Source organism: Hydractinia symbiolongicarpus, chromosome 4, assembly GCF_029227915.1.
Source record: "Hydractinia symbiolongicarpus strain clone_291-10 chromosome 4, HSymV2.1, whole genome shotgun sequence".
NCBI lineage: Eukaryota > Metazoa > Cnidaria > Hydrozoa > Anthoathecata > Hydractiniidae > Hydractinia > Hydractinia symbiolongicarpus.
In genome coordinates this window covers 20,426,758-20,453,467 of record NC_079878.1, presented here as the reverse complement: position 1 = coordinate 20,453,467, position 26,710 = coordinate 20,426,758, and the positions used below count along the sequence as shown (strand labels likewise).

The 26,710-nt window shown below is 34.1% G+C and overlaps 1 protein-coding gene across 1 annotated transcript; it reads right to left on the bottom strand.

Moving 5' to 3' along the window:
- Positions 1-182: 182 nt before the first annotated feature.
- On the bottom strand, positions 183-26,710 carry LOC130641740 (dentin sialophosphoprotein-like). Its single transcript, XM_057448680.1, has 11 exons — positions 26,451-26,710; positions 17,172-17,303; positions 16,891-17,044; positions 16,165-16,229; positions 14,997-15,168; positions 14,689-14,889; positions 13,791-13,998; positions 10,986-11,072; positions 6,667-6,863; positions 2,999-3,133; positions 183-2,916 (listed from the first exon to the last, which is right to left on the bottom strand). Exons 1-11 carry the CDS (start codon positions 26,583-26,585, stop codon positions 395-397), a joined length of 4,008 nt encoding a protein of 1,335 aa, XP_057304663.1. The 5' UTR covers positions 26,586-26,710; the 3' UTR covers positions 183-394.

Genomic DNA, 26,710 nt, shown 5'->3' with positions numbered 1-26,710 from the left:
TCTACGCTGATTATGAGAGACAATAATAAATGAGGAACCATCATGGAAAGTAAACACACTAAAACAACAACAATAACAAACAACAACAAAAAAACCCCAACAAAATCAAGCAATTTTAAAATAATGGTTGCAAATTTAAAAGAGATAAGAAAACAGGAGGTGTAAAAACGTAGCTTCATAAGTTGGTGTGTTAGAATTATTATATCTACATGTTTAATTACATCAGTACTCTAAAATAAAAAACGGGCTGAACAGCCCTTGAAAAATATATTATCTCTATAATCACTTTATTAAGCGTGTGCTTTACGCATAAAAATACAGCTCCTGCTACGCAATCTACGTCCAACGAAGAATAGGAATGTTTGACTTAAATTACTTTAAATTCTGGTTTGCATCACGAAGAAGATTCGACACTGTTCTTATAGTCGGTAGATGTCTCAGGAGTTCTATTTTTGTCACCAGAGGTCTCGTTACTACTATTTTTGTCGCCCGAGGTCTCGTCACCGTTATTTTTCTCACCAGGGTTCTCGTCACCGCTATTTTTGTCACCAGATGTCTCGTCCCCGCTAATTTTGTCACCAGAGGTCTCGTCACCGCTATTTTTATCATCAAGGGTCTCGTTGCGATCCTTCTTACTATGAGTTCTGTCAATATCCCCCTTATCAGGTGACAACACGTCGCTATTTTTCTTTTGGGCGTCACTATTTTTCTCCTGTACATTGGACTCTTCGTCAGTTTTCTTGTGACCTGACTCAGGCCTCTTATCATCTTGTGTCTGGTCACCTATCTCGTTATCACCGCCGTTATCACTGTTCATTTTGTTCGTCTCATAGTTTTGTTCATTAACGACAGAGTTATTGCTTTCTTTATCAGAAATGGACTCATTTTTATCTGTGTGAGAGGTATCTTCCACTTCAGCTTGAGTATCTTTCTTATCAGAGGTAATATCATTCACTTTCGAGTCATCCAAATGCGAGTCATCCAAATACGACTCAGATTGTTCAGCAACTCGTGATGTCTCTTGCGGAGTGAGATTCTTTACTTCTTCCTCATTATCATCACCTTGTTTATCATCAGAAACCTTCGACACTTTGTATTCATCTTTTTCGTCGTCTGTCTCATCATCAGTTTTGTTGGCGCTCTCCACGTCATCCTTTTCGTCAACGTGAGTATTGTTACTTCCAGCTTGGTCAACGCCTTCTTGCTTCGCACTCTCTTCGTTACTAACAGATGCATCCTCGTGAGATAACTTCGTGCTATCTGAATCCCCTTTCTTTTCTTTGTTGTTGTTAAGTTCATCCTCTTCATCTTTACCTTCATCGCTATCTTTGTTATTTGACGCCGCTAGATCTCCTTTCGCGTTTTCGCTTTTTCCTTTAGCCGCATCTTCTTCAACGTGGTCACCGTCCGTTCTACCATTCTGTTCGTCAATCGGTAGATCTTTTTTAGATGTTTCATCTTCAAAAGTAGAGTTTTCTCTACTATCCTGTTTCTTCTCGTCATTCTTGTTTCCGTCACTACTCCCTTCGTTGTTAACTTTGTCATCTTCAGCCTTTCCGCTGACTGTGCTGTTATCTTTTTTAAGCAGCGTATCGTCGTTACTCGTTTCGTGACGCGAAACTTCTTTCACTTTAGTATTTGCAACATTCTCATTATTGTCTTCATCGCCAGCTTCTTCACTTTTGATTCTCTCATCTTCTTTCTCGTTGTCATCTGTTTCTTTCTCCTTTCTATCAACATTATTGTCGTGATCAGCGTCTTTTATGCGGGAGTTAATCTCAGTATCACTCCCATCATGCGAAGTATCCTTCCTCTTTTCCCCTTGCGTGTCTTCTGCCTCACCTACCACATCGTCACGCAGGGAATCTTGTGTATCCTCCTTTTTCAAAGTGGCTTCCATATCCCCTTCTTCCTTTTCATCACGCTGTTTTCCATCGACCTTACGTTCGTCTCTCGGAGTATCTTCTGTGTCACCTTTTTCGTCATCGTCATTTTTATCGTGAAGAGTGCTATCGGCGTCACTTGCAACTCTTGGCGTATCTTCTTCGTCACCTTTTCCATCCTTGTTGTTTTTATCGCGAGGAGTGCTTTCGATGTCACTTGCATCTCCTGGCGTATCTTCTGCGTTAGCTTTTTCATCATCACTGTTTTTATCGTGAGGAGTGCTATCGGCGTCAGTTACACCTCTTGGGGTATCTTCTGCGTCGCCTTTTTCAATCTCATTGTTTTTATCACGAGGAGAGCTATCGACGTCACTTGCAACTCTTGGCGTATCTTCTTCGTCACCTTTTCCATCCTTGTTGTTTTTATCGCGAGGAGTGCTTTCGGTGTCACTTGCATCTCCTGGCGTATCTTCTGCGTTAGCTTTTTCATCATCACTGTTTTTATTGTGAGGAGTGCTATCGGCGTCACTTACACCTCTTGGGGTATCTTCTGCGTCACCTTTTTCAATCTCATTGTTTTTATCACGAGGAGAGCTATCGGTGTCACTTGCATCTCTTGGGGTATCTTCTGCGTCACTTTCTTTATCTACGCCGTTTTTATCTCGAGGACTAGTATCAGATTCACTCACATCTCTCGGAGTATCTTCTGCGTCAGCTTTTTCATCCTCATTATTTTTACTTGCATCTTTTAGGATATATTCTGCGTCACTTTCTTCATCTACGTCGTTTTTATTGCGAGGAGTAGTATCAGCGTCACTTGCATCTCTTGGGGTATCCTCTGCATCTATATCTACATGTGTTTCTTCTTCATCGCTACTATCCGTAGATCTGACACCATCTGTAACTTTACCTCGCCGCGTCTCTTCAGTTTCACTGTGTTCGCTTTCAGCGTCAGAGCGGTCTCCATCCTTGTGCGATAAATCTGATTCGTTATCTGAATCTGTTCCCCTTTTATCAGAGAGGTCATCAGAATCTAAAAAGGGATAAGAGACTTAAGTTTCTTCATGAAAACTTGTTCGAGAAACGCAAGTAAATTATCGTAACAACTAATGTACCCTCGTGTAATTTCTTTTTCAGATCGTCTAGAGCTTTAGTAATGGCAGCTTCGGCAGCGAGGTCTGATAACGAAGTTGCTAACACCAACGCATCGTTAAACGCATCCACGCCTTCATTTAAGTTACCAAGTTTGACTAAAAAAAATTAAATTTTTGTTACAATACGATGCTGTAAACATTTAACAAATCAAATTTTCACGCAGCAGCAATGCGCGAAAATTTGATGTGAGAAGGAAATTTTGTTAATTAAGGTATATGGGTTTTACCAGTTTGTGGTAACAGCAGTTTAAACGGACCTTTTAATTTTTCTGATCTGTAGTAATTCTATTTTTCTGATTCCTGGTAGAACAAGGTCAAGCTGTGTTAATCGCATAAGAGGATGTCAAACACAAACGTAATAAAAATTGAAGTGAGTGTTCTTTCAGCACAAAAACAAGTTAATCAGAGGGCACTTTACTACAACAGCGCAATAATTAACTTATTTGACGCGACATAATATCTCTGCAGGGCGATAATTCTAGGTTATTACGTTTTACAGCACGAGACTTTTTCCTTCTCCTCGTCGTTTGAACAATGTTTAGAAACATATTAGCTGCAGTGTCTCTCTCTATGGTGACTGAAATTAACTTGTGTTGGACGGAAACTTTAATTACATTTCGTTCAATAAACTGAATAATGCATCTAATCTATCGATTAATTAACAAGGCTTCTTTCGCACAGAAAACTAATCGAGTCAAGATAAGGAAACAAAAAAAAATGATTAAGTGAAGATTTTTATCGCGAAACTTGCTAAAACCATTCAAACGTTTGTAAATATGTCCCGACCTCCTATTTGCTACCTACTGTGAACAGAAAATTTAGTTCGGTACGAGCAGCCGTGTGATTTTTGCATACAGAGGCGCCTCCTATCTGTTAAACATAATAAAGTGCTCAACTCTTAAAAAAATGATCACGTGATAGTCACGTGCGGCAAGGTTTCCAAGTAAACTGAAAACACCTTGATAAACCCAGTAAAAATTTTTAATACCGGAAGACCGTTTTCCTGCTTCACAAAAACCTAAGGGCGTGCCAGTCCTGAAATTTCCTAATATTGTCCTTTTTTCTGCCTAAAATTAAATTTAATTAAAAAATTTAACTCGTTGTGAACTGTAGACGCAAGAACATTCCCGTGTTGTGACGTATAAAACCGACGTGCGATAACATCAAGGAAATTGTGCTGACATACGAAAGTTCAATATTACGTTGGCTAATATTAGGTAGTCGAATAAAAAACTTGATAATAATACAAAATGGAAGTCGTTTTATTAGTCATCACGTGACAATTAATTTTCATGAGCAAGTTAAGTAGATGATTACTTCTAATTAACGTGAGAAAAACAACGCTAATTAGAATCGGTATGATGCCTTCACGTGGCGCGATGATTAACACGAGCAGCTCTATTCTCCAGAGCTCTGCTTGCGTCATAACACTACTCGCTATCATTTGCTCCCGCTTCTCTAGAATGTTATGGCAGGTAGCAAGAACTTCAAAAAATGTATAAACAGTTGAAAGCTTATCTGAGGAAGGAATTTATCGTATGTAGAACAGAATTTATAATGAGTTGAAACGTCCGTCTGGAAGTTCCTAATTTTGTTTACGTTTGCAGAAAATAAATAAAATTGTTTTAAGTGTTTTAAATTTTCCAGTACAATACCTTTTCTGTACAAAAATAATTTTATAAGAACACGGATTTGTCAAAAAATTAGCTACAAAAAAAGGTGCAGGCTTAAATTATTGGTTTCGTAACTAAATACAGTACGCGTCTAAATATGCCATAAAATAAGAACAATCTACGATGTTCTCTTGCTATACTCTCTTAAGGTAACGATGGCTTGGTCGTTTCTTTTCACCGGCTCGATTCTTCATAAACACAATTATAGAGCTCCACTTGCAACAAAAAACACCTATTTCTCATATAAACATTTAAATCTCAAAGAAAGAAAATGCAATAAATCAGAATCAAAATAGACCAACTGAAGTCGTGCTTTACTATTAAGAATAAAATTAAAAATTAGACGAAAAAAGCTGCAGGTGCACAAAATGCGTGTCTGAAGAATATTTACGCGAAAATGTACTTTCAACGGTAGAACCTTTCGCGAAAAAATTTTTTAGCCAATTTCAGGGAAAAAACTTGTGACAGCGATTTTTTTTTTTATTTTTGGTAAAAAAAAATTGAAAAAGGAAACTCAAATATTGATGCATTCTCAGATTTTTAGATTTTCGTAAATATGTTTGAACCAATTAATTGTCTGAAAGCAGTGACTTTTTCTCACTCATCGAACCTTGATTCAGACGTTTGGGAGAAAAGAGAGACATTTTTTTGAAACTTAGCAGCTTCAAATTGCGAGAGATTAAAGAGAGAGGCTTTCATCAAAAAACAAAGAAATGAAGCAAATCGAGAATTATTTGTAGACCTATTTCCATATGCGTTTTTGTTCTGCAAAATACGCATGCAAAAATGCAGAATATCATAAAAACAAAATTAGTTATGGTGGTAACAAAAATAGATAGGGAATTGGTATATTTTGCGAGAAAAGCTTTTGCTTTTTTGATTCGGAAAGTTTAAAAAAATAAACTTTCGGGCGGGCGAAAAAATGTTCGCAATTACTTAACGCAGTCACTTTAAAAATATTCCAGCATGTATTTTTAGATATCCAAGGATATATGCATAAAGATAGGAACATAAAAAAATATACGCTCCTAGATTTCTCTGTACAACGGCGTAAATTTATTGTTTCAAATCTTTTAAACCTTACGCAGCTGTATCTCAAAGCTGATTGGTCGATCTTGGTTAATTTTAGGGTGTATACAAAAGTTTTTTCCGGCTTCTATCCACCTAGTGGTTCCTTGTTAAAGCTTAAAGTCAAATCAAAAGTCTAATTTAATGAACTAAAGTCCATCTATCTATCGTGAATGGATTAAACATTCATATTCGTGCCACCAGTTACATGAAGTTAGCTTGCGCCGTGCATGGCTAATCATTTAAATGAGTTTTTCCAACCATGTAATTTCATTTCCCTGAAATATTTCTCATATTTTACGGTAGAATAAACTACTCCTTTTAAGTACACAACCAACAATAAAAAACGAGTAAACAGTGGCTTTTATTTGTCCCATTATCCTAGTGTTTCTCAGACCAGCACAAACGGCGACACTTGAAGTAAATAATGTAAATAATTTTAGCCAATTTTACGAATTTAAGTTTCCAAGAAAATTATTCGAAAACTCGCTATTTAAAATATTCGCGAAAGTTAATTCCCGTGTATATTTGTACTTTTTATTTTAGCTCTAAAAACGATTTACACTATTCTTTTTCTTCTGAATTGCTTCCGAACTACATGTAATACATATGTGAATTTCACCATCAGTATTCTTATATGTCTGCTACATAAAAGCTCTTAAAAGGGTATAAAATTTTGCGAAATTCGCCAAATCTATCTCTCGTGAATATTCATTTTAGTAAAAATTGAATTTTATTTTCACAAAAATTCTTACGACAATTAATTCAATTAAGATACACAGATACATGGTAACTTTCTAATTTAATTTAAGGGGAACAATATCTTAGCATCCTGGGTCCAACACAACGTAAACACAAGTAACATTCTAAATGAATAGCAAGACTAACCTTCAGACTGCGCGATAAGAACGGACGCATTGAGTTGCCATAATTCGTCGTCGCAATCTTTCGCCGCGGCGAGAGATTTTAAGCCATAGTTTTTTGCGTCCTCACATTCTCCTAATTCTAAATGACATCGCCCAATTTCATGAAACAGCCACGTGCTTTCAAGGGGTGTTTTCACCAAAGGTAGTTTCTCGGTCCAGCTGAAAAGGAAGTTGATTACGCTGATTATTTCAAGCAAGTTTGTTTCTGGAGTTTAACGTCTGATATGCATATGCATAAAAAATAATATTTTCTTCTTCGTAGACGACCTTGATTCGTGAAGTCGTTATTACTGCAATGTAACCAGTCGTTACTGCAATGTAACCAGTCGTTACTGCAATGTAACCAGTCGTTCACATCAACTTTTCTTAATTTGCTTACCGTAAATGACGGAGTAAGCGCCCGGGGCGCTCATTTAAAATGTTTATGTTTAGGTTGGGGAGGGGGGCGCTTATTCCTTAGGAGCGCTTATTTAAGCAGGGGCGCTTATTAACTTTACTAAAACAAAAACAAGTATTATATTTCGGCAGGGGCGGTTATTCGGCAAAAGGCGCTTGTTCCGTCATTTACGGTAGCCATGTTTCAAAAATTATCGCATTTTTTAAAAGTTATAACAAACAATTAGTCGTTACCCCGTGGAAGAATCCACGGGTTTGTCGGTCCTCAGATTAAGACCCGTCGGAATCAATATTCGTGGAATTTGTCCGCCTGTGAACATGAAATAATGAAATAACTTAACGGGAGTTTGAAACAAGAAGCCCTGCAGCTTAAAGATTTCCGCCATTAGCAATAATCTGAAAAAGTAGCTACTGAACTTTGAAGAGGACTGAGTAATATGGGGGAACAATATTCTAAAATTTTAAAATTCAATTTTTGATTATTATTGTAACTGTAAATCATAGCTAACTTCACTTACTTAAACTTCATTTCTCTATAAGAACAATTTTAAAAGAAAAATAATAAACCTGAAAATTGATGAACAATAAAACAAAATGAAAACAACTTGGAAAATATCTTTTAAGGTGGCAGCAATTTTTTTCTACATAATCAGTTACGAAAGGTTAATTTCAGACTACGTATTCTTATTTTTTCTTTTATAAATTGCCACGATTTTATAGATTACATTACATACATTATCTTTCACCAAAAATATTCATCCTCAACAGTTCCTCTTTAAATTAAAATTCATGAATAATTAATTAGTTCTGTTGAATATAGCTTTAGTCTACGTGCTTGCAAAATTGTACAGAAGGAAATGACGTAATTATTAAAGGGAAAGGTTAATAAAATCAAAGATGGCGCATTATAAGACGATCTTCATTATGCTACACTGCACGAGCTTTAACTTTCGACAACATATAAACTTTAATAAAGTATTGTTCATTGGATAATAAAACAATTTGTTGCACGTTAGGATTCTTATTGGCTGAAAACTCATTTTAGCCTCGTTCTCAGAAAAAACTCTGTCGAAACGAGGATTTAGGCTTTAGCCTGGATGAGTTTCGGGCGTCCAGCCTAGCTGCGCTGTCTCTATCGATCTATCTCCTCAGGCGATTTTAAAGATTCCGCCTTCACTGGCGGAAATCAATAAGGCTGCGGGGAAGCAATTTTGAACAGACAAATCGCTTCAAGAAATATTCAGCCCAAAATGCAGGAGTACTATCAATACCTTGAAATCACAAGTCTTCAAACAGAAGTTCTGGTGACCCTGTAAACGACAAATCAGTTGAAGACATTCTATTCTCCCTAAAATTGGTATTTCACCTAAAATATTTAAACGTCGAATGATTGACCCCTGGGGTGGTAACCCCCTTTTATTGACTACGCCCCTGCGTACTATCTGGTTTACACAACAAAATTAAATAATAGATGAAAATGATCTAGATTTATGTCACACTTTTTAATACTTTGGAGCGCCTACTGAGAAAGACTTGATTTTATCCTTCCAATAATTGACGACCTGTAGATTTTGTTTGACTATTTGAACGACAGGTTGTTAAAAATAATCAGGCCTTTCATATTTATACAAAAAAATTAAAAAAGTAAATTTAAGATACACATTATATAAATTCAGAATCCGCCATGACAACATAAAATTACTCTAGCTGAAGAAGACTCATTAAACACAATCATCTTGGCTAACAACACCTCGTGGAAATTTAGACGACTTCTGTAACAACAGGATATAAACAACTCACGCGAACCATGGCAACCCATGGCTTATTATATTGCCACTAAAATGCCTCTTTGGATCCATAATAGACAGGCCACCTAACCTACGAAGGCTGTCCTGTTTGGTAATCTGATAATTGACTTCAACCACAAAGAGGAACGTTTAAATAACTTGACCACCTTCTTATTGCAGGCCCTGCCCACTAATTAGCCAAATATAGCAGATTAATTGGCCGTCTCCAAATAACAAGAATAAATATAGCAGATTAATTAGCCGTCTCTAAATAACAAGAATAAATATAGCGGACAGTAATAGACAGGAATGACATTAATGGAAAGATTGATGTGTGGACGCAAAAGAGGAAATCACTGTGGAAAGAAGGGCGTGACAGAGTTGACCAACAAAATTACATGCATGGATCAAACATGTGAATTATTAAAGATTGCGACACAAAAAATGGCGATTGCGCTCCTCCTTCGAAAGCCTTCTTTATTAAGTGCAGGTCATTCTGTGAAATTACGTCCTGTCTAAGTTGGTGTAAACAAAATAAAAATGTTCCTTTCCAGACTAAGAGCATTGTTTAAATATGCCAGAGAAGAAAAAGACTCTGAACAGTTAATCTGTAAAAGTGAAAAAAATAAGAATTAGAGATTCTATAGTAGGTAATCTTAAGTGATAAATGGTCTCGCGAGAGGAATTTCACCAAAATAACTGATTTTAACAACAAGACAACACTAACACTGTATATACGTTGAATACAACCACATAATAATGATAAACTTCACAGGAAAGTGGGTATAGATATTTTAAAGGTTAATATAAAATCCATAAAAAGACACGGACTTTATTTTCGCGCACAGAGAGACGGAATACGGTTATTTTATAATATAGATTTCTAGGGACCATAAATAACGTTTTTATGAAAGGAATTGCCTTTCTATCTCAGGATCGCAAAGGAACGGAAGTTTTGTTTAAAATATGCAAAGCTCGAAAAAACGAAAAAAAATTAACTTAAAAGTTACTACAGAAAAAACACACACGGTAAAAGATGGCCATGTTTGATTGACGAACTTTAAATTTTAAACTCAAATTGTTGTTTCAACAAATTATAGAGTAACTCGTGACGTAATTAACAGGTGAATCCAAAAAAATTAATCCCTCAACATTAAAAACATTGCATAATAAAAAAATATATTCTCGCTTCTCTAGTTAACTCGCATTCACTTTTAAAGTTGAAACGCCAACCGCCTTGGGAATAATAGATATAAACAAGGTATTCAAATGAAGATCTGGTTGACGTCCTCTAAAGTATCGAGTGGCTGAGTGGCCATAAGGAGCAAGTGCTGTTACAATACTTACAGTCTACCCATGCTCACGCTGTGAACTAAGCCCCCTGACCTTGCGACTACAACGCAAAATTGGGTAGGCAATATCAATGTGTACATGGCGTATACATTCAGAACACAGGTCTCGCATTGATAACTGTCTCCAACTGAGATGTGGCAATGCGCCTAAATATTCGAAAAGGATAAGTTTGTTTAATCCTGTTTAAAAATTAAGTGCCAATGTAACCTCAATATGATTATAACGGTAACAGGAGAAACTTCAATGGACCTACCTGTAAAAAACTAATACTCCAATCCTCATAAAAGCTTGAAAATCCGTATATTTGAACCGTTTTGACTCATTTTGCCCACGAATCCACCATTATTGGGTCGGGAATAAAAATTTCAAAAATTGACTTCGTCACATTGGAGGGTCAATTGTTTTCTGCTATTGCGCAAAAAAATCAGAAAAAACTCCAAGCCTTAAGAATGTCGTAATTTTGCGCATAAATCCATTTGGGCAAATAAGATTTTTTCAAAAAAAACTGAATTTGTCACATTCGAGGGTCCATTGTTCTCTAAAAAACTTATGATCCAATTCTAAGAAAAGCTGGTAACGGACGGACTGGCAAAGGTCATTTTATACGACCTCACCTGTGCCAGGCAGGTCTAAAAAGGAGAAAAGTGATACATGCAAAAGAAGAAACAGCAAAAGGCTGTTTATAAAAAAGTTTTGCGTGACAGCTTGTAAGTTACCTTAAAAATTAAAAATTAATAACACCTACCTTTCTACAGCTTTTTCGAATTGTCCCATTCTTGCGTATACACGGCCAACATTGTCAAGAGCACGTGATTTACCATCTTGCAACTTACTAAAACAAAAACGTCCGTAAGTTCTTAGGCGTGACAGATTGTAGGAGACTTTAAAAGCAAACAAACTTTAAATGTTATGGCTACAACCTACAAATTAATTATAATCAAATATAAACACTATCAAAAATATAAATAATAAACTAACTCATATTAAAAGTTCACATCGAGGTCACTGTAACTTCTAAAATTATTTCGCTCCTGAATAAAAATACAAAAATCGTTTCGTCCAGAACTACAGGTGTTAAAACATGACTAAAAAATTAACTTTAAAAATTAGACTAATAATTACTCATTTATATTGTCATGCAATTGCAAGTACATTTGATAATCATTTATTCACGCTATAACTGATGGGTGATCCATAAAATTAGCAGTGAGCAGTCCCACTATACATCTGTGGTTGAGAAGTTAAGCTACTATTTTCCCACAACAATTCGAATTCCACAAAGAATAAACGATGACTTACTTCGCATCACTAAATTTGTAGGCTATTCGCCAATAATACGTGCAACGCTAAAAACCAGCCAATAGAATTGGAGTTAACAGATGTCAACTCATCCAATTTAAACAACCTGTGAAATGCATTGCATTTCTTGGCATTTACAGACCTTCCTCGTATTCGATTTCTTTGCTGCGTTGCATGTTTCCTTTAAATTTTCACATCAAGAAATCGATGTCTTCATGTAAATGGTAATATTATGTGCTGAAAAAATTGTTTGTTTGTGGTTTTGTTTATTCTATACCCCAGGGTGGTGTAGTAAAACAGAAAATAAAGGCTTTGAATATAGTAATGATAGCCTCGCAAATGGTTTTCTTGCAACAGTGTCAAATTTTCTTATTCATCCTTCAAACACGACGACTATATCAGCGTATACTTTAACACTCGAGAATACGGGAAAGTTCTATTTCTTATGGCAAATAAAAAAATATTTTAAATGTGTTGTTAATGTACTTCTCTTTGGTTAATCTGACGCAAAGCAGTGTTCTATATCTGACGCGAATTCGGGTTACGTGTGTGACGTGACTCGGTGTTATGGGCGTCAGTCGGTTTTCAATCTAACGTTAATCGATGTTCCATATCTAACGTCAATTGGAGTTATATATTTGATATCTATCCGCGTTCCATATCTGACATCAATCGGTCTTATATATTTGACGTCAATCCGTGTTCCATATCTAACGTCAACTGGAGTTATATATTTGATATCTATCCGCGTTCCATATCTGACATCAATCGGTCTTATATATTTGACGTCAATCCATGTTCCATATCTAACGTCAACTGGAGTTATATATTTGATATCTATCCGCGTTCCATATCTGACATCAATCGGTCTTATATATTTGACGTCAATCCGTGTTCCATATCTAACGTCAACTGGAGTTATATATTTGATATCTATCCGCGTTCCATATCTGACATCAATCGGTCTTATATATTTGACGTCAATCCGTGTTCCATATCTAACGTCAACTGGAGTTATATATTTGATATCTATCCGCGTTCCATATCTGACATCAATCGGTCTTATATATTTGACGTCAATCCGTGTTCCATATCTAACGTCAATTGGAGTTATATATTTGATATCTATCCGCGTTCCATATCTGACATCAATCGGTCTTATATATTTGACGTCAATCCGTGTTCCATATCTAACGTCAATTGGAGTTATATATTCGACACCAATCCGTGTTCCATATCAGGCATCAATCGGTGTTATGTATTTAACGTCAATCCGTGTTCCATATCTAACGTCAACTGGAGTTATATATTTGATATCTATCCGCGTTCCATATCTGACATCAATCGGTCTTATATATTTGACGTCAATCCGTGTTCCATATCTAACGTCAATTGGAGTTATATATTTGACACCAATCCGTGTTCCATATCTGGCATCAATCGGTGTTATGTATTTAACGTCAATCCGTGTTCCATATCTGACCGCAATCGGTGTTATATATTTGACGTCATTAAGTGTTTTATATTTGACATCAATCGGTGTTCCACATCTGACATCATTCGGCTTCACAGATCTAACGTCAGTTGACGTAACGTCATTGGTATAACATACTGTTTTCCATAAAATTAGTTTTTCCAACTTCTTGCCACATCTTTTAAAATGGTAACGTGACAAATTTTTAAACAGGAGATTCCGACTCTTTTTTAGGTCCTTTCAATGCCTAAACCCTTCAAATATTCCGTTGCGTATGGTGGTCAGATATTCTGTGAGGTAACAGTAACGTATCATCAGCATATCCTCAGAATCAATATATGGATACCATCAATAAAATCATGAAATGCATCTTTCATATAAAAAACGGGACTTACTCTTTTACAAACTCTGATGAAAAATTTAACACAGATTTTGAGAGAACTTTAAAAAAAAAACGCTCCACAAATTCTCAAAAAGACAACTAGTTAAAGCGAACGTTGCAATTAGACTGCATTCGAATTAGCATTCATGGCAAGATATAAGCTGATACTGATTTGTAGTAAAGATATATGCTTTAAAATAAAAATGACATAGAGAATAGTCCAATAAAAAACTGCATCAAATACAAACTCAACAGGTGCCAAAAACATGCCTAATTCTGATTCAGAAAAATATTAAGAATAAAGCATATATAAGACAATAAAGACAAACAAAAACAAATTAATGGAAAATAAATATATTATCATGATTTGCAATCAAGCAGTACATTCTGTATACCTCTTGGTAGAAATCTCCAAATCCTTCTGATGGTGTTTAAGTGCTTTCGGTAATTGCACCAGCTCGACATGTGCATTTCCAATACACGAATGAATATTGGCGATCACTTCCTCTTTATTCGGAAGGTCGTGTTTCTTTATACTGTTGACATGCTTGAGAAGTGCGTTGGCAAGTCGAATGCTTCGATGTGGGTCACCAGATGACAAAGCTAAAAGAAACATAGAGAAATTCTGATTTATAAAATACGATATTTATAGGAAAACAAAATTTAAAGCAGAAAGCTCAACCTGAACCTCACCCAGTTTTTCTTAAAATGTATTTCTATAACAAAGCATGCACCCCAATTTTTTTTCGGATAACATAGCAGTCACACAAAAAAAACTGTTTCTGACAAGAAATCGTTTCGAAAATAAAAAATATGAAAACCTGGACAATAACCAAATTTACCAATTCACACACATTTAGACCAAATTACTTAAAGCTATCTCCTACGAAAAACAAGTCAAGCCTTAGAAAATTGCCTAGAAATCGTTATTTTTTTGAAAAAAAATCTTTCTTGGTTCCTAAGTTATATATGGGTCTTAAATTTTTGGCTAATTATGCAACATCATGACATCATCAACCAGCTCCCATGATTGTAGTAAAGAAATATAACAATTAAAAGACCAAACTGAATGTCCAAGTGTGGCTTGGCAAAACTATAAGTATAAACACCTCACTTGGAGCTAGTTCATGGTGTTATGCATAATTAGTGGAACTTCTTACAATCATATGAACAAATCAAGATTTTACCAATTTTACAAAAAATACATAAATTCCCATACAACATTTTTTAAACTCTTTCATACGAAATTAACTTGCTTTTTTCAAGCGAGATAAGCTCTGAACATCCACTGACCTTCATCAATTTCTTCGAGCTGCTTCAACACATACTTTCCAACAGACGGTTTGGATTTCTTTTTACGAGGCTTACTCTGGTCTGTCTTTCGAGCATACAGTGGTTTTTGTTGTCGCCAAAACTCTGTTCTAGTGTCAAGATAATTCAGGCCGCCCTGCACAAGTTCATATATGGGGCGGTTTGGATTGCTGTTGATAAATTCTAAAATCATTTGCAAAACAATGATACTTAACAGAAAACTATGAATATTGTTTGGTTAATTATTAGCTACTTGTAGCGCCAATCACATTTCAGAGCGAGTGACTTACCTCCATCCTTCATAAGCTTTTCCAGATATTCCCTATCAGCATATAGCTCTCCAAGTAGTTGTTTCACTGTCTTTTTTGATGGAGGAGGTGTCTTTGCTTCCTTATTGCGGTGAGCAATAGTTGGTTTTAACTTGTTTCTAGTAGGTTTCGTGTACCCTCGTTTTTTATTACCCTAAATTTACAATTCATTCTGATACCAAAACTATTATTTAAAGAGAAGACTGTTTGCAATACATTTGTTAAGGTGCATATCTTCACTTCTTTTTAGATATTATGTTTAGCTCCCTGTTCTGTTTGCATAACATGAAAATGCAATACCTACTTGATACCAAACGATTTCTTCATTTATAAGCCTTTATCGTTTATTCATGTAAGAACTGACAAATATTATAACATATTCAAGAGAAACTGGCACATTTTTGAGAATATGTTGCAAATCACGCCATTGATAAATTAGATATTAGGCATATATAGAAGGTACATACATGGTTTTTATTTTTAAATTGCTAAATATGGTGAAAAAGTAACTTGTTATGGTAAAATTACAAATAAAAAAATTAACACATTTAGTTTTGGGTGTCGTTCTTTTCTATCATTCAATTAGAGATATAAGAAAAAGATTCTGTTGCTCTTAATGACAAATGCCCAAGGAAAAATTATCTCATAACTACATTAGAAAAATTATAATAGATTAAATTCATCAATATTTCGGGATAGCATGCAAATTACTTTCTAGTAACAAAAAAAAGTATAGGACCAATTTTTGAGCATTGTATTTAACAACCTTTAACATGTTTATTCTTATCAACATTATTATTTTATATATATATATATAGTTCCTTGTGTTTTTCTTAATTAGAATTAGACATGTTTTGACACTCAGTGAATTTAAGATGTTTGTATTTTATTATTAACCTTCACACAAATGAAAATAAAAGTTTTTATTGCGCCAAATTATGCGTACTAATGTAATACGACACTCGACAAGTTTTTATTGCACCAAATTTTGCGTACTAATGTTATACAACATTCGACAAGCTTTTATTGCTGGAAAATTACTTGTTAAAAAATTTTTCTTAAAAATCAATTAACAAGCTTGGGTAGGTGATTCATTTGAACATTTATGTTAAATAGGATATGACTTCAAACAAAATTCATTGTAACTTACAAGGTCGTCTTGTTTTGTAAAAAATGATAAGTCTCCTTTGTTCTCCAACTTAATTTTAGCAGCACCTAAAAATTTGATAAATTCTTAACTTAAGACAAGTCAAAATTGAATTGTTACTGGCAAAATAAATTTATACAAAAAAGAAAGATTTTTTGGTCTTATATATGAAGCACTTTCCCAGGATTCGTTCTTCTTGGGAATTTTATCACAAAGTAGGGTCGCTAATACTTCAAGCTAAGAAATTAAATTTTTTTCTGATTCCCAACTGCTCACAAAAATTTGTTGGAAAAAAATCAGTTATAATGATCAGTTTATAAAGACTGAAATTTTTTCTTTTACATACCATATTTTATTTAATTTTTATATACATTAATTAAAATTTGGTGGAATGTACGAAGTATTGTATTTATTAATTGGTGCAATAAACGTGTGGTATATTTTGCAGAATGGAATTTGAGAAAAAGTACCACCTTTCATCTATGACATTATATTGAAATGGTGACGTCACAGCTAATTTTTTTACTTGTGCAAGTTTTGTTGGAAAAGGATGAAACTAACCACTGGCCAAGTTTAAAATTCTAACTTTCAGACATTCTCCAAAAAACAGGTGGGGATCACAATGTCTTCCTCCCTCGGCCTTTACCGAGGCCAAAAAATTCTGGGCTTAATAAGGTTAAAAAAACTCCTTAACTTTGTTTTTTAAATAAATGCTACAAAGTAACTTACTTCCAATAGAGTTATCAATGGCTTCCTGTGCTTTCTGTATTCCTAATCGAAACTCATCCAGTTCGGGACGCAACTTATGTCCTCTGTGGTAATACATAAGTGCATACTCAAAATCTCCCATGCAATATAGGGCTTCAGCTTTTCGATACAACCCCTTAATATGAAACAGGTCAGGAAGCAGAAGGTATAAATTTGATAAGCAAATAAACGTTATACGTAAGATTACACTAATATGAAAGCAGCTTTAAAAAAAACTATGATAGCAACTTTTTGAATTTTACCTTGTTAAAATCTTTGTCCTCTGCTAGGGCTTCTTCAGCATCTTGTAATGCTTTCTGAGGATCGCCAAGCTTTAAATGACACTTAGAGCGTGCAACTAAACATATTTTATCTTCCGGTTGTAGTTCTAATGCCTAAAAATGAGATTGATACATTGACAAAAGAAAGAATGTTTTAATTTTACTAATATCTTCTGCAAAAGGATACTACTGGTAAAACTATTAGAATATATTTTATACTTTGAACATGTTTTACGATTTTTTTAGCCCCTCCTAGCCACAATTTGAAATTTTAATTAAAAAGAATAGCACAAAAAATTGCACATGTGGCAAGCATCTATATTTAACCATCTCCTTAATAGCAATTCATAAAATAGAAAAACATCTGTTAAAAGAACTTTTTTAAAATGATTGCAGTGACACAAAACTTGACAGTTATGTAATTTTTGTCCTTAACTCAAATTGTAACATTTCCCCAGTGTTAAAAATGGGTCAAATTCTATTTATTATTTTTTTGAAAAAGCAGTTTAAAGAGTGGCAACAGTTTAAATAAAAATAACATATTTTTATTTGGATGCAGGTAAAAATCAGTGTTGTGGTGCCTTTTATTTTTTAAACAAGATTACATTTTGTGTGAAAATATTGGGCTTACAGCATAAAACATACTCCCTCGGTCTATGAATTTATCTAGTAAAAAAACTGTATGCAGTGCGTTTATTGGAATCTTTGAAAAACAACATAATTATTACCCGTGAAAAAATTATGCTTCCAGAGCCAATTACCCGTGAAAAAATTATGCTTCCAGAGCCAATGAAAAAGACATTTCATTGCAATACAGTAAACTTGTCTGTTGAGTAAGAGGGCTATTAAGTGAACTTTATGAGATGCCTGTTTGTGTGTTTTAGGCTTGTGTATGTAGTTATATCACTGGATGCATTATCATCTTATCTATAAAAAATTCTGGCTTGCACAACAATATTAGTTGTTGTAAGTCCCATATGAAAAAAATAATGAAAACTTTGATAAAGTTTTTGGAGGAAGATTTATCAAAGACGAGTTGTGAGGCTAGTCATGTAAAATATGCACATCTATCTGCCTATCTCACAAGAGAACCATCATCAATAATGAAATCTTGGAGAAGGTAAAGAAATCAAAATATCAAAACTTGCCACAACACCTGCTCTTAACTCAGTAAAAAATTTTTTTACACAACAGAAGTTCTTTATTAAGACTACCCATCGCTATTTTGGCAAGCAAGTTCTCAATAATGCAAAAAAAATTATACATTTTGAAAATGCAAAGTATAAATTTTCCGACACAGACACTAGATCCAATTAAGTTCCACTGGGTATTACTGCACTACCATTTATAAAGAGAGGGTATCAAAACTGTGCGAAAATATATGCTTCATTATAAATACTTTGGCTGATAATCAAAAATGTAAAAGTAATTAAACAGTTTACACAATTGGCTCAGATACTTGCGACATTTGCATCAAGTTTAAAAAAAACACAACTAGTTGTTGTGTTACAACATGCAACATTATTAAATAAATGTGTTGGCGTGGATTTGAAGTAGTAGTCCTATGATGATAAAATTTGGTTGTCACATCTCGTTAATCACTAGGCCATGTTTAGTTCAAAAGAAGTCAATATGAACTGAAAACTTAGGATCTTAATTTTTGTATTTTGTTTTGCTAAAACGTTTTACCACAACATTCTGGAGAGTGTAAAGATATAGTGCAGTGATTTATTTTTTATATGGTTAGCTACGCTAATTTGAGTGCTCTACCGACTGATGGTGAAAAAGGACCATAGCATGTGATAAATTAAACATTGTTACAATTAATGGCTTATAAACTGTTTAGCCGGGTTCGGCATAATAGCAACCGAGATTGTGACAAATATGGGAATTGAAGTGATCTACAGTAGATCTAAGTCAAAAAAATATTGGAACTTTAATGTAAAATAAAATTCAAAATGTTATGTATGTAGAAACCATGCCTTACAATAATATAAATGTTCGATTAATCAAAGGAAAAGAATTTCTTTTCGAATACAATAATAATATTCTTTTTCTATTCTGAAAGTTCTAAAATTTGCATTTGTCTGAGTGCTTGTTGTGAAACTAACAAGTAATTGTTGAAATTAACCAAATTTCAGCGTGTTAGGGATTCTTACCAAATCAACTAGTGTTTATTGTTAATCCAAATTATATAAAAATAAATGATCTGCCATTGAAGCCCAGATTCAATGTGGTGTGGATTATCAACAGGTGGTAAAGTATAAATTAAACACTAGATAACACTTGAAAGAGTCCTGCAACAGTGATGAAATGGGTTAAGAAAGGAAGGTCAAAAGGTCTAATATGGATCAACATATGAGTAATGGAGACTAACATTAAAGTGGAAATCAAAAATCTTCTGTCTGTGACTTTTGCAAGTTGGATAAAATTTCTTTGATAAAGTCTACAAAACATTGGCTATAAATTTGTTCTGTAAATTAGCAAACTTTCACGCTAGAGCAATATTGATGTCAAAGGAAAGCATATTAAGATAAGTGAAGCCATTGCATTGGACTTTTAAATTTAAGGCTAAATAACTTGGACACGGGTGGAAATAATTGATGTCATCTCCTGCGTGGGTAACTAGGAACAATTTGGGTAATTTTTCCAAACCTAGGTCCCCAAATCCGTTTCGGAATGGATGGGTTGATGACCTCATAAAAAAACCTTCAAACCCTAATACCTCTACAAACCGTTTGTCAAAAATATATGATCCCATACATATTCTTGGTCAGCCTTTCAAGATCTATACGATGAAGGCAACAGGTATGCTACAGGTATAAATTTCTAAAAAAAAATTTTTGGTTTTGACAGGCCATTACTGACGTCAGCAAAATTTTTAAACCCTTATATCTCATTAACTATTCTTCAAAAGCACATGATCCTTTACATTTTCTTGAGCAGCGCTTTAAGCTCTACACAATAGAGGCAATGTGTAACCAAGGTTCTAGTTTTTTCATAGATGGGTTGCTGACATCATCAAAATTCAAACGACGCTTCTTTTTCATTTTTATCCTGCCTCAGTGGATTTTTCCACAGGCTTTATCAACTATTTGTATGACAGCTGTATCATCACCAGTAACTCTTGCTAATTGACACTTCCTCATCATGACATGATCCTGATCTTTCAAAATCCAACATTTCCAACAAGATTAAGAATAAGGTTTTGGTGATTAAATTACAAAGATCAAAGTTATATAGCACCATATAGATTAATTTCTGAAAAGAATGTCAATGGACAAAGAATTGTGAATCCTATATAAGTGGTTATCCAAATGAGTTGAAAATATTCTAAATAAAAAACACAAAGGCATGCCAAGTTAAGCATTAAAACTGTCATACACAGGCCTATCAATAAGAAAATAACATCCATAAATTACTCCCCCAAGGTTACAATAATATAAACTGAATAAATAGAATAAGTTTATAAACAAATATTTTATGTATGTATGTACACTTTTATAGAAACCCAGCCTGGGAGGTATACAAGCTGTTTTCTTGTTTTCAAGGCTGAAATTTGGATTTTAACTTGCATCCTTTAAAATAATAAAAACACTACGCTCCTTGTATGCGCACAAACAAACAATATTTACACCAAACTTTACCTGAATCATTTAAAAACAGTTGCAAGGCTAAAAAACGATATTTATTTTTTTAAATTAAAATGCTGTTATTTTTGACAATTAAATATTTTTCCCTTTATTATTTACAAGTCAATAAAGCCCGTGGAAAAATCCACTTAGGCAAAAAAGAAATGACAAAGAATCGTCATTTGAATTTGGTTGACATAAGCAAGGACATGTCGATACACAAAGATTTTATTAACAAAATTTAGCCGTTACCTGAATTGTGTGGAGCTTGTAATGCCGATAAAAATAACACATAGGATTGCACTGTTTTGATCAATGGTTCAGAAAATATAAAAATTTAAAAATTTTACTGATGTAAGCAATGTCCACCTATATACAAATATCTTTTTTCAGAAATTTGCATAACGAAAATGTCTACTTAACGAAAATGTCTACAAATATTACTTTTAAAAAATTTATCTCAAACTTTGTAGTAAACTGAAAATAATAAAGCAATGTGTGCTTGTTTCGCCTGGAATATCTTATAATTTTAGCTTAATTAAAGACTCCTATTTTTTTTGGCAATACATTTTTCACAGCTTAAGTTGCTCGTTAATGTTTTGTTATTGAAAAAATGAAGTAAGCAGAGTGAATTTAATTAGTCAAGACTTAGTCAAGAGAGATAGCCTGGGCACTGCAGCAAACACGCTCCGCTCCCCGGATAGAGGTCGTGTTCCGGGATTTTCTCGTAACAAGTCTATGTTAGAGTTCACAAAATAAAACTTTTTGGTGGCAAAATTTAACATTCGTTTGTTGACATTACATCATTACTGTGCTATACTCTAAAAATAGAGATTGAATGCAATGTTATTCCTGGGACAAATTGTTCTTTATATGTATGGTTGCTCAAGTTTAGGACGTAAAAATTGTACGATATTTGGTAAAAAAGAAATGACAAATATAGCTTCTCCTGGAGGGAAAAACTTGTAGCTGCCATCACGGAAGATACAGTGGTGAACAATCTTCTGAAGACACAATTTGAAAATTACACCCTTAATATTTGTGAAAAACATTTTTTTGAGGAGCCAATCGTTCAAAGTAAGTTAAGCTTACAGAGAACTAATTCTAGATGACAAAGCAATAAGCATAAAAATTAGAAGTTTTCTTCTTTTTTTTTTCTATAGATAGAAAAAATGGTACCTCGTTTAATTTACCACAAAAGACTTTTGCGTCAATCAGGAAAATCGAGTTAATATGCACATATATCACACTAATCTTACAATTTATATATATATATTCTCCTTCCCTTTCAGTACACTCAAAAACCAAGATTTTCTGCTGCAAACATTGCTTCCAAAGTGTTGCAAATCATATTTTAACAACAAAACCAACATTATATGCTTTTTACAGTAGTGTTTCAAATTTCACAGAGAGATTCAAATCACTTAAGCTTCCTGAATGTTGGAAATTTGAGTCCTGGGATGACCACATAGAAATTACAAAGAATGATTATAATCACCCAGCACTACAATTTGAAATACAGGTAGATATCAGTCTAACACACAGTATCAGAGTCTATGCATGTCGGGGAAGCCTACGACAGGCTTCATCATGTAAGGCGTGCCCGCACGGGCACGCCTCTGCACACGCCTGGTTTAATTTAGACATGCGAAATTCACACTTCTAAAGTGTTCATTTTTATCATAGACAGGCGAAAGAAGGCACGCCCAAGTTAATCATTTTTTTTTCTCTTTCTCTTTTTTAAATAATTTTTTTCGTAAATGATTAAATTTTTCTGTTCGTGAAGAAAGTGTATCATCGGTAACAAAACAGCGATCGTTTGAGGTTGCTTTAGTAAAAAAATCAAGCACGGTGGAGAACGAAAATGGAGCTTATAATTATTAGATTACTTGCGTTTAGAATTTAGTAGACCGACAGCTAATACATATCGTGAAAATATTATATTAAAAAAATTGTTATAATAAAGTTGTGCAGCACGTGCTCTTACTTTCGGGATAACAAAAATAATAAAATGGATACATGCAGCAACTTGTTAAACTAATAAATTTATTAAAAGAAAAAAACAGTTGTCGATTTCTTTCTTCTTTTGATAGCGTGCAAACCACGTGCATCACTTTGTTCCATTTATGTGCCATGACGGTTTCTTTGTCATTCCAAGGAAAAACATTGCTTTAACGTATTGTATACTTCAACGTGTTCATATACTTTAAGAATGGCTTTCACAAAAGAAAACTCCTTAGGACTTTCAACATTTTTAAATTATAATGCAAGTAAGGTTATAGGCCACAAAGTTATGGAAAAGGATGGCAGTCCTATGGTTAATTTTCTTTAGTGTAAATTGTGCAGTAAACTTAAAGATAAAATTGTCTGTTCTTTGGCTGTTAAGGGATCGACAAAAGTTTCTCCTATGGCCTTTATAAATGGGACAAACACAGTGTAATTGTTTACTAAGCAAAAAGTGTTTATAATCTTAATTTTTTTGATTATTATATACATTTTGAATTTATTACCTCGTTTTTTGTCTTCAAGAAAAGTGCAAAATTAAGTTGCTTGTCCGTCTCTTTAATAATAAATGTTGTCTTCTTGCGCGTGAGAAAAAATTTTCACGGAAACAAAAGACTCGACATAAAAGGGTGATTCATCGACAAGCTACTAACAAGTTTCTATTACTAAAAATTTTTAATTGTTGAAATTAAATTTCTTATATTTAGATCTTTAGACACATTGATGGTAGGTGTCATCGGTTTGCTTTGACGTTGGAAAGCTTAGGGCCAGCCTATTCTCGTTATTCAAAATCCTTCCACAAAAACACAACCTAAAATAATCTCTTCAATAAAAAGGTCAAGCGAAGAAGCTTACTTAGAAATGATTAGAACCGCATACACTTTTGGACTCCAACCAACATTACCGTCAAATCAATTCAAAACTTTGATTAATAGAAGGTAAACACAAAATACAAGGCGTGTTGACGAAATTAATTCCTGTAAACTTTTCTTTGATTTCAGGAAAAGACGACTCTCGATCAGTCCGTGAATACCTTTCTTCGATAACTGAAGCTATAAATAAAAAAGTTACAGTAGTGATGGTCAGTAAAAACATTTTTGCTCTTCTGTCAGATGGCAGCCAAGCTCGAAAAACAGGCAGTGATAAAGAAATGGTCATGGTACGCGTTGAACGAAATGGTACTTGCTTGTAGTCATTTGCGTATAACGTTCATTTCTGTTTTTTTTTTAGTTTTTTCTTTGCTAATTTAAATGCGATGTTCTTCAGGTATTCCAACTTATTTTGTTGCTTCGTTGTTGGAAATGGCTGACTGGGGAGGAACAGATGACCTTCAGTGCTTTGCGAAGATGTACATGCTAGGAAAATAAGCAAATCAACTTTGGAAAAGCATCGTGGTTTATAAGCAAAAGGAATACCCAAATCTGTGCTTGTTGGTAGAGTTGATTTTGTGTTTATCAGATTCAAACTGGGCTGTTGAGCATGCATTTAGTGTGCTTAAAATGATGTTATTGGATCAACGGCTAAAAACCTCGCACAAGTTAATGAATATGTGCCTCACAATCAACATCAATGAAAAAAACTGGAGTGAAATAAAACCAGAAGAAATAATTAAGACAGCGCTAGATATTTACATGAGCAAGAAGAGCAGAAAAAGAAAAGTTTCACCAGAAATATTATCGACATCGTGTACAAGCCGCATTATCTTCTTTGAGATTGCACACCTTAATAATTTAGACATGCTGTAAATCACACACCTTGCCTTCGTAAATTAAAGTATAGGCGCGCAGCTCGTCCCTCACCTTCTGACAAAGACTGCTACGACCTCAAAAGGGTTTTATTTTTTCTAAGATAAAGGACCACTACACCAGACAAATTTACATCACCCCCAAGAATGTCAGGTATTGAATAATGGAGATGGTATCTGCCAATTGTTTTCAACACAACAACAAAAGGCACGAAAAGCACTAAACAGGTCGCATTCAACTTTAAACACTCCAGCAAGTCTATATATGCACCATTTTCATTCACTTCACCTAAACATTTTTGTTGTCTATGCAAGACATTCGTGGGGAAAATAAGGCATTGAATTCAGAAAATAAGGAATTGAAGTTGCAAGTAACATAGTTACAAAACAAACTTAAAACAGCATCAATTTTAGAACATTCTTTACTAAATTCTGATTTATTATTAATAATGCCCAATGCTGACTAATCCAACTTATCGCTATTTATGAAATTTTTCTAGGAAAACAACAAAAATACATAGCAGCTTCTAAAAATGGTGTTCGTTAACATCCCATGATAATACGTTATTGTCTTTTATTAGCATCGAAATCAAAACCATGAGGTTATGTGGTGATTAGAGTTGCCAGATAATCACTAGGGCTGTTTGTGTAGATAATCAAGTAGTTAGGACGGTATACGCTAGCTATAAAAATAGCTGTTTTATGTTTGTTTTTTTTCAATGACCTTGTTCCAAACTTTATGTATTTTCAAGGAAGATTTTGAAATACAGTGGATGCAATAACTCTTCTGCTGTCTTACTACTCTTCTGTTTCAGCAACTGCAGCTTCGTAGTGTTTGGCTTGTGTGTGTCTCTAGTCAGTCCTCTTTTGGAAATACAGACTTTTTTACACCTTTCACAACTAAAATTAGTATTTTGAACTTCAGTTGCATCATCATCATTAATAAGATTAAACACCACTTCAATATTCTCAACATAACAACATAAATTGCTACTAAAATGACATCAATGTCATCTTCAAAGAGAAAATCATCCTGTGCCACAAACATTTTAAGAATTTCCAAGCCTTTTATTTTTAACCATGCCCCTCAATTCAGGACGCTAATATTGCATAACACGACCTGGATACAGCCATGGTTACCAGACTATTTCTCTTTCCTATGACTATTCGGCGATTCAGTTCAGCTTTGTTGATGTAGTGACGATTGACAATATTCTTAATTGACGAATCACATTTGTGCTACATCCGCCGTTTTAAAAATTACATAAGGTGAAAACAAACCTAGTTCGCAGGGGGAAGAAAGGTAAAAAATGTGGAAATAAAAGAATAATTAGCTAACGAAAAGTAACCACAATAAAAATCTGTCTGGAAATGATGCTTAGCTATCTAGATTTTGCTCTAAAAAATTATCTGTGCTCAAACTTCCTAACGTTGTTCTTAAAACTTCAAAATGTGTCTAGCTCTCCACTCTCTTCACCTAAAATACGAAAACTTTTTACCTCCAAAAAATTGTATGACGTCAAATCGAATCGCCTAATGGACCAGAACATAAACATTGAATATTTCTAACATACTATTAATTAGCATGATAGATGGATAGATAGATCTATCATGCTAATTAATAGTATGTTAGAAATATTCAATGTTTATTAGTAATCCCACTTAAACATATGTAAAGTAAAGGAATTGTAACTTTTCTTTTCAAAATATTTCACTTAAAAATTGTTTCACTTTTCTTTATGGTCAGAGCCTTCTTATTTATACAAGTTTATTTCCTTTTTTAATTCTCAATAAGAGTGTTATAACAAAAGAAAGATTTATCAAAACAATGGTTAGCTGAAACTGTGAATTCGTGTATACTGGTAGAATTAACAAACTTACCAAACTATAACTCTCCAAGGCTTTTTTGTATTCACCTTGCTTAAAAAGAGCATCTCCTTCAGCTAAATAAGTGCCAAAAGAACTTTTTGGCCCTTCTTGTTCATCGTCATCATCATCGTAAGTTTCAGAGGGCATGGTGTTTGATAGTAAGTGCAAGTACTGAGAGCACTTTACCAGCAAAAGAGGCTGAAGAATTACCCTGTTTGTTTTGACTTTGGCACGCTTCAATCGAACAGAATGTAAAAGTTGTCATAGCAACT